The 14,703-nt window shown below is 40.8% G+C and overlaps 1 protein-coding gene across 1 annotated transcript in view; it reads right to left on the reverse strand.

The window, feature by feature from the left end:
• The window catches only part of CRYBG3 (crystallin beta-gamma domain containing 3), a 122,224-nt gene extending 111,990 nt beyond the window's left edge, over positions 1 to 10,234 (reverse strand). Inside the window, exon 1 of the mRNA XM_017889939.1 lies at positions 9,885 to 10,234. Within this exon, the coding sequence (XP_017745428.1) occupies positions 9,885 to 10,033 (149 nt within the window). The 5' untranslated portion in view covers positions 10,034 to 10,234. The remainder of the gene's footprint in view (positions 1 to 9,884) is intronic.
• Positions 10,235 to 14,703: the final 4,469 nt, after the last annotated feature.

A 14,703-nucleotide genomic window follows, 5' to 3' on the forward strand; every position in this document is an offset into this window, starting at 1 on the left:
ATTTTCACAATATTGATTCTTCCTATCCATGAGCAAGCAATTATTTCCTCATAGCCATCATTGAGATGTTAGGTTATGGAGTTCAATTTATACTCAAAGAATTAAAAAGTTTGGCAACAATGATAATTGCAGAGATTTTCTAGCTATTTCTGGCAAAACAGTATAGGTGAGCACGTTTAACTCTGTCCCATGGAAATGATGGTAAAGCAATTAATAAGAGGAAATAAGCTACCAGGTTAAAAAAAAAAAAAAAAAAACAGATGAAGAATAACAGCATTCAGGACAGATGAGATTTTCGAAGGAAAGAAAAACAGGCAGAAATATAATTTAGAATAAATAAAACTTTTATCATTTCTTTGTGTTGGTAGCATTTCAAATCTTATCTTCTAGCTATTTTATAATATACTATTGTTAACGCTAATCTCCCTCCTGCACTAACAGTGAAGTGCTAAGCTGAAGTGATATCCTAAAAACCCTGATTTGATCATTACACATTGCATGAATGTAACAAAATATCACATATACTCACTTCATAAACAGTACAATAATTATGTATCAATAATTATTTTACAAAAAAGAATAGATGAAAACTCAGAATCCCATATCCCAAAATACAGCACTTTGACATACTGAACTGAGCAGCCTCAAGGTCTCTCTGAACCCCACCTTCGTCTGTTGTCTTTGCTCCTCTGTCTCTCCCAAAGCACAGAATGAAGTTCTGTTCTCTGAAGTTCTCTTATATGCTTAAAGTTTGGACCCATCAAAGAAGAAAACAATTACCTCTAGTCCCTTCCCTAGTTTTCATTAACTGAACTCACGTCACAAGAAGAAAGACTGAAGTCTGTCATAATATCTCAACAGACTTTTGTCATAAACCACTGTCTGTTCCGTGGGCCCAACAGACTTTCTCCCAGGCCTTTGTTATGTTCTTCAAGCTCACTGAGTTCCTGTAAAAATCATTTACTACTCCCCTAAAATCATCCACTTTCCTCTCTCCTAAGAGGTGGGGTATATAAGCACCTGTACCTTACTGGGATATTTGGTAGTCACTCTGTGATTTTTTTCGCCCTGCATGCTAATAAATTTCTATGTCATTTCTCCTATTAATCTTCCTCTTGTCAGTTGATTTCTTAGTGAACTCACATCTCCAAATTATAACATTTGGCAGGAGCCTAGCAATTTTTAAAAAGAGAAGCCTCCAGACTCTGGAATACCAAGAATAAAAGTATAGAAAGCACAGACCACACACAGGAAGCTTGAGCCAAACTCTCCATTCTAAATCGAAAGATATAAGCCTCTCAAGAGAAAGAGCCTGCCAACTGTCCAGCAAAATAAATTAAAAAGGCACTGTGCAAGGTTCATTACTGTGCATGTGTAGAGTCTACATTGAAAAGATTTCAAAATTTGCAGAGAAAAAATGAATCACAAAATAGGTCCAGAAATTATACTAGCCTCAGATTTCTCAACAATCCAGAATTAAAGAGAAAGCTAATAGAGAAATGTCTTCAGAAATCTGAGTGCAAGTAATTTTGAGTCTATAAATTTATACCCAAACTATGATTTACTAGAGTAGAAAAAGGTATTTTCAGAAGTGCAAAGACTAAAAAAAAGATTATCTAAGATGCACCCTTTCTTGTTAGATATATGCCAACAAAAGGGGGAGTTAACCAAGAAAGAGGAATACATGAGGTCCAAAAATAGGTGCTCTCACATAGGGCTTGAGTAGTAGAGATCAATGCAGGAAGCTTGGGAACCACTAGGTGATACAAATTACAGGAAGACACAGAGACCAAGAGAAAGGTCTTGGAAGGCATGGGGTAAACTGGTAGATGTGATTTAATGATGTAGAAAAAACACTGAAAGTGGTGGTTTTATAAGTGTATTTGTGCATCCTAGAAGTAGCAGCAATAAGAAAATGAAAAACAAGGTAATTTACTCCATGAAAAACAAAATATCACACAAAGAAAGTAACCATAGTGCAGCACTTGGCTTAGCAGAAAACAACAGCTACATATTCATAGAAATCTACAGGTTTATTTAATCTTCCAATTATAATGATTATTTTGGTTGGATAAGTAATGAGATGTGGAAGGGTATAAAATAGCTAAGTGCTCATCTACCATAACCAGAAGTCAATATATATTGTCCAAAGTTTATAAATCAAGAACAGAAAGACATTACTTAGACACATGTTCCAGAAGAAATAGCTTAAATGAGATTAAAAGTTTCTTCTGAGAGCCTCAAGGATGGGCTCGCATTTGTTAAATGCTCCTACAGTCCCCTACATGTTACCTTGGTACTTACTTCAAGTGAAAAGAAAGATTTGTGAATGTCTGCCTTCCCCACAAAACTGCATCAGTGCTTTAAAGCAAAGACAATGCTGCACCTTGTTAACTGCTGGATTCCCAGGACCTAGACTGGTGCTTCACATAGCGACACTAAATTAATTCGTTTTAAACATAGGTGAAGCTTTCAAATCAAATGACCAAAATGTTACGATCAAATGGAAGATTAACTAAAGCATTTTCATATGTGACTTTTCCAAAAAAAAATAAATCTTTCTAATTGTAAGGCATATCCATTTTGTACACACCTAATAGCCCATGGAGTTTTGGCTGGTATGCTAAAGCTGAGAGAGACCTTACAGATGAAAATCAACTCCCTTGATTTATCACGAAAGACTCTGAGGTTAATAACCTGTCCTGGGTCATACTGGAGAGGTCAAGGTGGATGACAGGTGACCACGTAAAAATGAGTTATGTTGATACATTTGTGGCTGTGTCAACTCTACCCAGTTTCACATTAGAAAGTAAAAATATAGAAAAGCCTCACTCCTACTTGTACAAAGTGTCAAAATATCAAATTACTCTGCATTACAAGAACTACTTCTATTTATTTATATCCTTAACTGAAATTTTTCTCACTTGAATAAGTTCATGTAGCGCATTCTCTCTTTGGAGGATTTTTGCCAACTCAGGATCATAAATTCTCTTTTTTTCCCCTTCTTTTAACCACAGATATTCACCAGATTTTAATCCAGTCTTTTTCTTACTTTATGAAATAGGTAATTCACATAATTTTTAAGTGTACAAAGGCATAAGATAGTCTTTCTCCTGCCTCTCATCCCTTCACTCAGTTCCCCATACCGCCAAAATAAGTTACACAACACTAGTAACAGATTTCATATCCCCTTTTTTTGTATATACAAATGGGGCATACTATACACAATTCGTTGTAGGTTTTTTTTTTTTTTTTGAGATGGAGTTTGACTCTTGTTGCCCAGACTGGAGCGCAATGATGTGATCTTGGCTCACTGCAACCTCCGCCTCCCAGGTTCAAGCAATTCTCCTGCCTCAGCCTCTGGAGTAGCTGGGATTACAGGCAAGCATCACCACACCTGGCTAATTATTTTGTATTTTAGTAGAGACGGGATTTCACCATGTTGTTCAGGCTGATCTCGAATGCCTGACATCAAGTGATCCACCCGCCTCTACCTCCCAAAGTGCTGGGATTACAGGCATAAGCCACCGTGCCTGGCCTTTTTTTTTTTTTCCTTAATGTATCTTGGAGAAATTTCCTTAACAGTACATAACAAAGCTTTCCTATTCTTTCTGGTAGCTGCATCATATTTCACTATATGGATGTACTATGATTTATCAATTAGTCCACAACTGATGGCATTCTACTCTATTTTTCATCTTTTGCTATTAAAACAATGCCGCAATGACTAACTTCTATAGGCAACTTTTGGCCTGTTTGCAAACTGTACGTGTTCAGTGGAATTCCCAGAGAAGAAATGCTGAGTATGTGAATCTGCAATATTGATAGGTCCTGTCAAATTTCTCTCCAAAGTGGTATATCAATTTACCCTCCCACTAGTAGTGTATGAGAGTTCCAGCTTTCCCACATCAAACTGGAGTGTGGCTTATCAAATAGGTAGAATATGGTATCTTGCTATAGTTTCCATTTGAAACTCTCTTTTGAAGGAGACTGACCCTTTTTTTGTATTTAAATATAAATCTATAATCTGCATAAATGTATACATTTATTTTCCTCTCCCAACTGTCAGGAGTATAATTCTTGATTGTCCATAGCCCTGACCCAGTCCATCTGGGCAGATGTCCAGCTGCATGCCATTGTCTTTTATTTCCATTCCAAACCATTTTCTAAAGGCAGCCTTCTTTTACGAGTCTTCCCAAGTTAAGCGGAGGAAGCTGTCACATAATGCTGTGTAGGCTTTGAATTCAGGAAGGAAAATTTGACTCTTGACTCTACTACCAACATTGTGAGACTTTTGATTACCTACTGAACCTCTTGAAACCTTAAATTATATATCTGTAAAAGGCAGTAAAGATACCTCTCTCATACATTTGCTCTGAGGATTAAGTGATTTGATATTTTTAAAGTTCCAAGCTCAGGGCTTGGATCTGAGTAGGGCCTTAATAAAGGGTAGTTTGGTTTTGTCATCATTAATTGATTAGGAAAAAAGAAAACAAACACACACTTGGTTAAGCAGTTGTTTCAGTGCTTTAGCATACTTCCAATTAGAAACTCCTGGGAGTAAAACATTCAGGGAAGTCCTGCTGGATGGAGTTGTACCATTACTTGGCCACGTACAACTGCCAAATAAACACTAAGAATGACTTATTACTAGTTGAAAAACTTTGATTTGTTCTCTAACAACATCAAGTCATTTTGTGTAAGCACTGCCACTTATCTGGAATGTTGATTCCTGAAAGGATGCATTTTTCTGCCTCTGTCTAGGACTTGCAAAGCCTGCAGGGTCAAGGAGGAGAGCAAGAGGAACCAAGGGGCAGCATTTCCATTCACCTTGATGGTGCAGTTACTATCATGTTTCCCTCACTATGCTGGCTTGGCAAAGGAAGCTAACCAAACCATGCTTAGAGAAAAGTTAATAATGTGAGAACGTATTTTGAAAGCCCAATTAAAGTTCTCATACAACGTATGACATTCATGAAACATTAAGTATGCTCTGAACGAAACAAGTCACACACTCCAAAGATGTGTTTGATTTATACTGAGTTCATATTAAGAACAGAGATGTACACTTTTATCTCCTCCATTAATCTGTGAATTCTAGGAAGGCATATTTGGTCATTCATTTATTTTTATATCCACATTGCTTTGCGCCATGTGGGACACAAAGCAGCCACTTTAACTTATGGATTGAACAGACTCAAAGTAAGTATTATCTTCTTAACTTTTACTTCACACTGACTCCCTCTTTTCAGCATATAGCCTGGATTATTTTCCTTAATTTTACAACCACCTACGGTTTGTTGCTATTATTTTGTTTAATAATTGGTAACTAATATTTCTTATATCTGGGTTCTGGTATATTTCATCAGAACTTTGGATAGAAAATATTTTGTCTTGAGGGAATATTTTCTCTTACTTCACAAAACTTGCTATTACCCTTTTTACATATTTTCCACTGTGATGAGGAAAAAAATCTAAAAAGGTTATAACTGTCAATAAAGCTAGAAGTTCTGATTACATAAACTTACTGCAGGTGTATCCTTGCAACTTTAACACATTCAGAACATACAATTGAGTCCATTTCCAAGGAATGTTCACAGCAAAAAATAGAATTCCCAAATTAGTCACCTGGTAGACACCTTAACGAACCCAAGAGATGGGTTCACAAAGATGAAGGGCACACAAAGATGAAGACACAGCCCCTGACCTTGGGCCTAGTAATCCTGTTTCACCTTCTTTTCATCAATGACACTGTATTTGGTCAAAGTAACAGCCAAAAGGAATATATCTGAAATGGGCCACAGTGTCACCCATTCTAGAACAAAGTAAGGAACAATCCAATTGCCTCACATATTCAAATATGTTTTGAAGGAGCAGAGTTCAGAAGGGTGGTGGACAGGATGGTGTCAAAAAAGGAACCAGAACTTTGGAGTCCATTAGAGAGAACTAAGTTCAAATGTCACCTCTCACCTCCTCTCATGATTTAGGGTAAATCACTCTCCACTGGGAGTGGTACCACTCTCCCTCCCACCCACCTGGGTGGAGGAGTTTTCAGTTATCCCAATAACCAGAGGATGCTACTGGCAATTAGTATGTGGAATCATGGATACCAAACATCTTACAAAGGACAAAAGGGTCCAGTTCAAAGAATTGTTCCATTCAAAACGCCCATAGCATCCATCCCTGAGTGCTCTCCCAAACTCAGTTTCTTCAATTGTCAGATGGTAATAAGTGGACCAACCTTTCACGCTGAGTGTGAGATTTACATGATATGTTGCAAGCAAAAGTGCCCAGCCCAGGAGTAAGTGCACAGTCAGCCCTTGATAAATACTGTTCTCACCTTACCATCTCTCTTCACAGTTACAAACATTGCACAGAACTCATTTTAAACAGGTCCATCATGCATGATACAGCCAAGAAACAAAGTTGAGCAATCATTTTCTCTAAGCAGATAAAATAAAGCAGGAATTCCTCCAAGTTTGCAATATCTGTGTAACAGGCTTTTGCAAAAATTCTCTGAGCCTTAAATCTAGAGCCAAACACTTTGTCTAGAGACCTTTATGACCCAGTTCCAACCTAACTTTCTTACTGCTCCTTTCACTCTGTCCAATTAACGTATATAGCCCCTAACAGATCATAAACCCCTTGCAGGCCTTTGCTCAGTCTGGAATACCTGTTCCCTCTTCTCTGTCTAAGTTCTCTCTGTATAGAAACATCACCAATTCCTTGAAGACCCAGTTAAAATCATCCCTACCAGGAAGCACTTCCTGGTCTCCCCTATCACTTCTAATGAGTCCATTCCTTGTATACTTATAAACTGGGCTTAACACTGCAGCAGTGATTCTCAAACTAGGATCCACAGAACTCTGGGAGTTTGGGAGTTTCCTATGAAAACTTCAATTGCAGTTTTCCTTTTTATATCATCTAAAATAAATTAATACAAGCATTTCCTGGAAATGGTCAACCACCTAATATGAGTACTATCAAGCAATTTGAGCGCTCACGCCTAAGTTGGGATATACAATAGTGTTGATGCTAATAGGCCTTCTTTAATTGTGAAAGATTAATGAGATCAGAACAGCAACAAAGAAAACATAATGAAGTGTTCTCACCAACTGAAGCCCATATAACTCACAGCACACCATAAAAACAAAGATTTTCCTATGGTTCAAACAGTAAAATATTGGAAGACCTGTATCAAGGCATGGCAACTCCCCAAAGACCTGGTGATTGTCCCAGTATGCATTTTGTGAGTAACCAAAAAAACAGTTTCAGGATGTTGTAAATTCTACTTTTACGGGTCTCATAATTATGTTTTAGTTTATTTTTTAATTTTGTACTTAAGAAACTGTTAAGGAATTCTGTTCTTAAGGAACTTATGTTTTGTTTTATATTTGTACATGTTACATTAAAAAATTCATGCAAATCAACACTGGGGATGCAAAAAGGAGACTTCAAAACACAGGTTTTAGAGAGTGCATTTCCTTTCAAGTACATCAAAAAGCCAGGATGCAGACAATAACCTTTATTACATGTTCAGAATTGTAGGCACATCTGATACCATGTTCACTGACTGAAAAGTAGTTACATAACTTTCAGTAAGTTTCCTTAACCCTGTTTTTTACAGTAAAATGGGGATATTGATAATATAGGTTTGGTCAAGGGTCATGTTTAATAATATTATTGAAAGTACTTTGTAAAGTGCCAGACATATGATAGGGATTCATATTAATGTTTTCAAGTGGTCTTCCCAGCTTCTTATAGCTCCTAAAGAAAGAATCCTTTTTCTTACTCTTTATGTCCCTACCACACCAACCCCGTTTGTCTGTTGCACTGACTCCTCTTCATCTAAAATCACCTCTACAGAAGGTATATCCAGCTCTCATAATGACACAAGTTTTTATGCCCACAAAGAGAAATAGCCAAAACACCCTTCCATTTTGAAATAAGATCATAGTGACAAATTGCAATTCTGTTTCCAATCTTGTTAACATCAGGGTGTTGTGTTACTGGGACATTAATTACTACAAAGCAGTTCCATTTGTTTTATTAAATTTTCAATAAAGGCTTTGTGTTTGTTTATGCCCTTGAAATGAAAGATGTAAGCTCATTGAAAAAAGTAAAACACCCACACAAGGGGTCATCTGCTATCCCCCTAACACCTGGCAAGTTCCAAAAGAGATGAGAACAAAATTAGCATTGATATAAGCACAATTAAAATCTTCATTGTTGAAAAGCCACAGTTTTGCCAATCTGGAGATGATGAGAATAGAGAAGTGGTAGGTGAACAAGGAACTAGCTGCTGGAGTGGTCAGCTCCAGTCAGTAAAGAAATTAGAATTGAGAAGTGCCTTAAAAAGCCAAAATGGGGCGGAGAGGCCAGTAGGATTTCAGGCCATTACTGACATGACCCTGAAATTGACCTGCTTATTCCTTTCTAACACTGACTTTCAAGTCCCCAACTTTGCTGAGCCTACTTGGGATTTCCTTGCAGGCTGCGTTCATATTATCCAAGACTGTTAGTGTTGTTACGGCGGTGGCAGGCACCACAGGCTGCCTGCCCACACCCGCAGAACTAGCTGACACCCTGGATGAGATCTGTCAGACTTCAAAACTATTTTTAACCACTGTGTAACTTTGAATTTTAAATTCTCAACAGTCAGAGCAATAATAGCTGAAACGTCCCAGGAGATTAACCACTCAATTATCGTAGGAGCTTTCTTGGAAATATGTGGCATGTGATTAACAGACGGTCATAATGAAAATGTTTCACAAGCGGGTAAACTGAGGAACACAAAAACGACCAAAATCACATCACAAAATCTGAATACTAATGGAACTGGCTCACTCTCAGTTCTGTTTCCTATCCATTTTTTTTTTTTTTTTTAAGCCCACCAGGAAATCTTGAGTCCTAAGTAAATATGGCTTTCTGGAGTGTGTCCTTCCAATGACAATGGTCATTCTAGTGCAATCTCTCGGGAGGAGATAGTGTAATCTTCTCATAAGTTTAAGAAAGCGAGCTGCATTTTACTTAACCCCTCTTTCTTCAGGGGGATGAAAAGACTCAGAAATAAGCATTTAAATGAGGCATGTCTAAAAATTTTTGATTTTTGAACATAGGAAAGTGAAGGAAAGATTAAAATATTACAGAGAAAGGGTACCCTTTGATTACTGAAACCAAGACAGCTGGAAACTTGATTTCCAGAATCTGTTTGGGAACTTGAGGCAGCTGTTTCTACGAGAGATGAGAAATAAAGGGTGGCGTCGTTTACATGTTCAGTCCATTTTGGTGAAAGTCTTGGGAACGCATTATCACAATTCCTTTTAAAAATCTTTTTGAGAAAATTTAAATAAGATGGCAAAATACCATCGTAGCTGAGGGGGTGACGCCCCAAAGCTTTACCTTTTCCACTTTTGCCCCGATCTCCTCCCACACAAGTGGTGCTGGGATCGCGCCCTCAATTCCCCTGGCTGAGGGCTCCGCTCAGCTCACAAGTGTTTCCCATTACTACAGGCGGGACGCCGGGGCAATCGCTTTTGCCACAGAACTTGGAGAGTAGAGCGTGTGTGGAACGGAAACCCAATCACGTTCCGGCAGGGGAAGGTGGGAAAGGAAGAGCGCGGAGCCAGGCGGGGATGGGGGGATATGCGTCCGGCCGCGGGGCAAGAACTTCTGCCCGATTTAACCTGCAGAGGAGAGGCGAGTGGTGCGGCACCGGAACGGGGCAAGGAGGAGGAAACTTTAGCAATGGAGGAAGAAGAACAGAAAGTGGCGAGCGAACTGCAGCCTGGCCCAAGAGCGGCCAGCTGCCGGCGGTCAGGCCGGGAGCCTTCGTCTAGCGAGTACGCGCAGGGACCCCCCGCGACCTCCTCCGCGACTCCCACCTGGCAGCGGACCGGCCTGGAGCTGGAGGCTGGCTTGTCCCCGGCCTCTCCTCCTCTTCCTCTTCCTTGTCCCGGGAAGGACTTCGGGGAGCGAAGAACCGGGAGAAGCTGTGCCAGGGGGCGCTGCCCTTTCTCCGGCCGCTGGACATTTCCCGAGGGGGCCGCTGGCCCGGGGCCGTCTGCAGGGAACGGCCTAGGTGGTGCCTGGTGCCCGGAGCCCGACCGGGCGCCGCGGGATGCGGCGAGGGCAGATCGACTCGACGCGAGCTGCCAGCGCGGCTCAGTTTCTCCCGGGCGGGAGAAACGCGGACGCGACGCGCTCCTCGCGCTGCAGCTCCTCAAGCCCCTGCGGCTGCTCCTCCTCCCGCCCTCGCCCGGCGCGGCCCGCCCCACCCCCAGGAGGAGCCAGCGGCCGCGGCACCGCCCTGAGCCGGGCGCAGCCGCCACCGCCGGAGCGCGACAGGGTCCCCAGAAGGCGCCGGCCTGAGAGCCTGAGGGGTGTCGCCCAGCGAGCGACGCTAGGCTCGAGCTTCCCGCTCAAAAGAGTTCAGGCTGCAGCCTGTTGAGCTTTGCCTTCAATTACTTTCTGTGACCGTTGTGTTTTCTATCCTACAGTGAGAGCACAGAAACAGTTTTCTCCAGACTTTTGAAACAGGTTTAGGAACTAAGGTTTGTGAAAACACTTGGCAAACTGCAGTACCGGGGCGCCCCGAACTTCCTGGGAGCTAAGAAGCAGCAACCGCAGAGACAGCTCCAGCCCTGAGGGCGAAATCGCGTTAGCCCAGCACCGGGCGACGGGAGGGAGCGGGGGTACCTGTCAGGCGGTCACCACTTCCCGGCGCGTTCCGCTGGCTTTCTGTGGTGTGACTTTTCCTAACCGCGTTGTGCTTCACACTTTTCACACTCCACGCTACGTACTTCCCTGCGAACTCTTTCAAAAACGGCCCTGATCAAAAAGTATGATTTCGAGCTTGTCAGTGCTGAAACATAGTTTGCAGTCGTTACACAGATGCCACTGAAATCTGGGAACCAAAGGGTCCTTAAGACTTACTTTAAGTCTAAGTACAGTGGTATGGCTTTTTCTTGTTTCTTCATACCCTAGCAGGTAGTACAGGAGATACTAAGAGGCCCATTCACCCCAGGTGTTTTGTTTTCGTTTGAAGGCGAGCTGCCCCTGGGGTAGGCATCAAGGAAGTGATACGGCATTTGTTCACTAAACAATGTGTACAAGGAAATGAGATAAAAATGAAATGTCCACAGCAGAGGGGAACCTTGGAGTAATCTCCCCTCTGGCTTTCGGGAGATGGAGGAGAAGTAGCATGAGTGGATTGCATACCTGTAAGCCCCAAGTCCTCTCAGCACCTGCTGGAGGCTGTTGAGCCTCCCTGCCTCCCCACACTGCCTCCCAGAAGCCCTCCAGTCCCTACTAACTGTAATAGAGCCAAGGCACTCACTCGCATTTGTTCTGGCAGAATTTAACCCCTTAAAGTTCAGTCAGCCCGGTTTCCATCAATCGTGTTCATCTCAGTCTATCCCTCAAGATTAATTCTTTTTTACTCGTTGGTAAATTTTTCCTGCTTCTCTGTGAGCCTAGTCTGAGAAAATAGAGAAAATCTAAGATAATAGACTAGAATAAGACAAGTAAAGTTCCCAATTCTAGCTTTATTTTAAGAGAATCTCCATTGAAGACCCACTTACCAAAGAGCCCAAAGAGAGTAATAAAGCAAACTGTTTTTTCCAGCTAAAAGGTCGAAATGATAATTTGTCTTCCCAACGTATTATTGAATCAGTATATTTGTCCCCCACTTGTTCTGTGATCAAACCAGGCCCCAATGCCTACCCAGAGGGTACTTCGTTCAGGAAGTTTTCTTGGGATAAAATGGGTGGGAGTCAGTAGGATTTAATTAACAAATTATGGTTTTAACTAATAATATGTCTAACAATACTCTGATCTCCACTCGGTGACACAGCAAAGCACTTAAGTGATTGTTAAATACAAATAATGCCATGCTTACACTAAGACAAATTGCATCTTTGACAAAATAGCTTAAAGCCATAAAACAATGACCGTTGAATTTTCCTTCATTTGCTTTCTGAACACTTAGTAGTTTTCTATATGTCCTACATTGTTATAACCTGAACTCATATTAACCAATTTCCAAATACTAAATTTTTTTTTTTTTTTTTTCTTTTCTTATTTTTTTTTTTGAGACGGGGTCTCACTCTGTTGCCCAGTCTTGGAGTGCAGCGGGGTGATCTCGGGCTCACTGCAAGGCTCCGGCCTCCCAGGCTTTACGCCATCTCCTGCTCAGCCTCTCGAGTGGGCTGGGGACTTACAGGGCGGCCCACCACCTCGCCCGGGGCTACGGCTGGTTTTTTTTTTTTTTTTTTTTTTTTTTTTTTGTATTTTTGCGTAGAGACGGGGTTTCACGAGCTGTCTAAACCAGAATGTCTCGATCTCCTGACCTCGTGATCCGCCCGCCTCAGCCTCCCAAAAGTGCTGGCGATTACAGGCCCTTGGCAGCCACCGCGGGCCCGGCCCTCTAAATAACTAAAATTCTAAAGGAAGCCCGTAAAAATGTCAAATTTTAGAGCTGTAAGGATCTTAGAGATACTAATTTAGCACAGTGTCATTAATTCACTCATCCAGTTATTCCCCAACGTTTAGTGAGTGCCTGCAGTAGAAGCACATCTACAGTGAAGCTGATGAGGCTCAAGTTTCTTGACTCCCTACTGGCACAGTCTCTTCCAGTGTGAACTCAGCAATGTGATCCATGGCCAGTTTTATAAAATTTACCAAAGTAAATAATGTGATTACGACCACAATCTCTTTTTTTTCCACTTAAATGTCCACTTAGATTTTCTTTCCACTTAGAGTTATCGAGCGCATTTGGGAATCTGTTAGGGAATTTCAGTTGGGAATATATTTAGTTTGGACTTAGTGGAATATATTTACGTGGTTTTCAGCCTCTCCAAAATATAGTTATTTCTTTAATTCCAATTTTTCTGTAGCGCAGCTCACCAAGTATTACACCCAAGATGCAGAGCCAGAGGACATATATTCTGTGGTCTCTGACACTGAAAATATATGGGTAATAGAGGTGAGACAAGATCTGAAAGGTAAAGCGGCATCAGGTGGCATGTGGAAAATTATTCCAGGCATCAGAAGACAAAGTTTCAACGGGAAGAATTACCTCCGATTGATATAATTTCTCTCATAGCAATAATATGTTCAATAATACTATATATATATATATATATATATATATGTATATTTGTTGTTGTTGTTTGAGACGGAGTGTCGCTCTGTCACCCCAGCTAGGGTGCAATGGTGCAATTTCGACTCACGGCAGCCTCCACCTCCTAGGTTCAAGCAATTCTCCTGTCCCAGTCTCCTGAGTGGCTGGGACTACAGGTGCCCGCCAACCATGCCCAGCTAATTTTTGTATTTTTAGTAGAGATAGGGTTTCACCATATTAGTCAGGCTGGTCTCGAACTCCTGACCTCAGCCACCCGCCTCGGCTGCCCAAAATAATTTTTATAACTGTAAACACAAAACATTTTTTCTTGTTGATGTAAACCATGTAAAACAGAATTTATCAGAATTCTTGTTTGTAGGGTACAAACGTGTAGCAGTACCACGAGCTCTGTGCGTGTGTGTGTGTGTGTGTTTGTGTAGTGTTGCATGTTTACACAGTCCTTCTATCAATAATAAGAGCAACAGAACTAGAGGAAAGTTCTTTACATTATTATAGAAAATAATATTACTAAATTATTGTCATATGAAAGGCTATTGAAGAGTACACTACCAAAAATATAGGAAAAAAGTGATACAGAGTTGTGCAAGGCGTTTAATAAGAAAACTATATTGTTTTCTAGTCCACCTTTTAAAATTGGTAATTAGCATGGTTATGTTTTCATTCAATATATTCATTTTTGTATCTAATGTTCTTATTTTAAAATCCTTTTTCTTTAAAGAGGATCCTCCAAATTGTAAAAACTTCAGATCCCACAAAATCTGGATATGTCCTCTAGTACATACTATGTGTCAGTTACATGCTCATTCTTAGACATGGAGATACAGTGGTAGACAAGACCAAATGCTTCACATCAAGGAGCAAGTTTAATTGGGCAAGATGAGCAAATAGGGTAAGATGGGAAATGTAGGAGGGATCCCCAGCTCAATCTGATGGGTTCCTGGAAGGCTCACTAGAGGAGAAACTGTCAATATGCTCTCTTCTTCTCTACCTCCTTTTAGCATCTGATTTCAACCTATAATACTATAATTAAATAACTTGTGTGATATATGAGAAATCCTGAAGTTCATCACACTGTAACTGAATTGTCATTCCCACAACGTAAGTACCATTCTCAAAGGTATGAGAATAGAATGAAAGTGTTGATCCTTGAAGCATTTAAACTGCAAGAGTAGTTTAGTAATGCTAAGCTTTTTTGTTCTGAAAAGTCCACCGGGGAATAAACTTCTGTATATATCTTAGAGCACAGTATTTACTGTGTGGCAGGTGGCCCAGGAATATTAAGACAGCTGTCAACATCAAGGAAAGCACCAGCCCATGAAAAAGTAAGCAGATGGATTGGGGCACTTCACTAGCTGCCTCCTAGAATAATAGCTGTGCGTGGCCAAATGAGGCAGTGTCATGCTGCCCAGGGCAGCAAAAAGCTATTACTGAATATAAGCACTCAATTAGGAGGTGGGGTGGGGGAATATCCTCTCTTTTCCTTTGTTTGTATGCTCAAATTTTCATTAAGAACCCCACAGCAAATAAGAAAGGGGAAAATGATGTTAGCATTTCTCATT

The sequence above is a fragment of the Rhinopithecus bieti genome, unplaced genomic scaffold (genome assembly GCF_001698545.2).
Source record: "Rhinopithecus bieti isolate Rb0 unplaced genomic scaffold, ASM169854v2 scaffold_18644, whole genome shotgun sequence".
In the NCBI taxonomy this organism is placed as follows: Eukaryota; Metazoa; Chordata; class Mammalia; order Primates; family Cercopithecidae; genus Rhinopithecus; species Rhinopithecus bieti.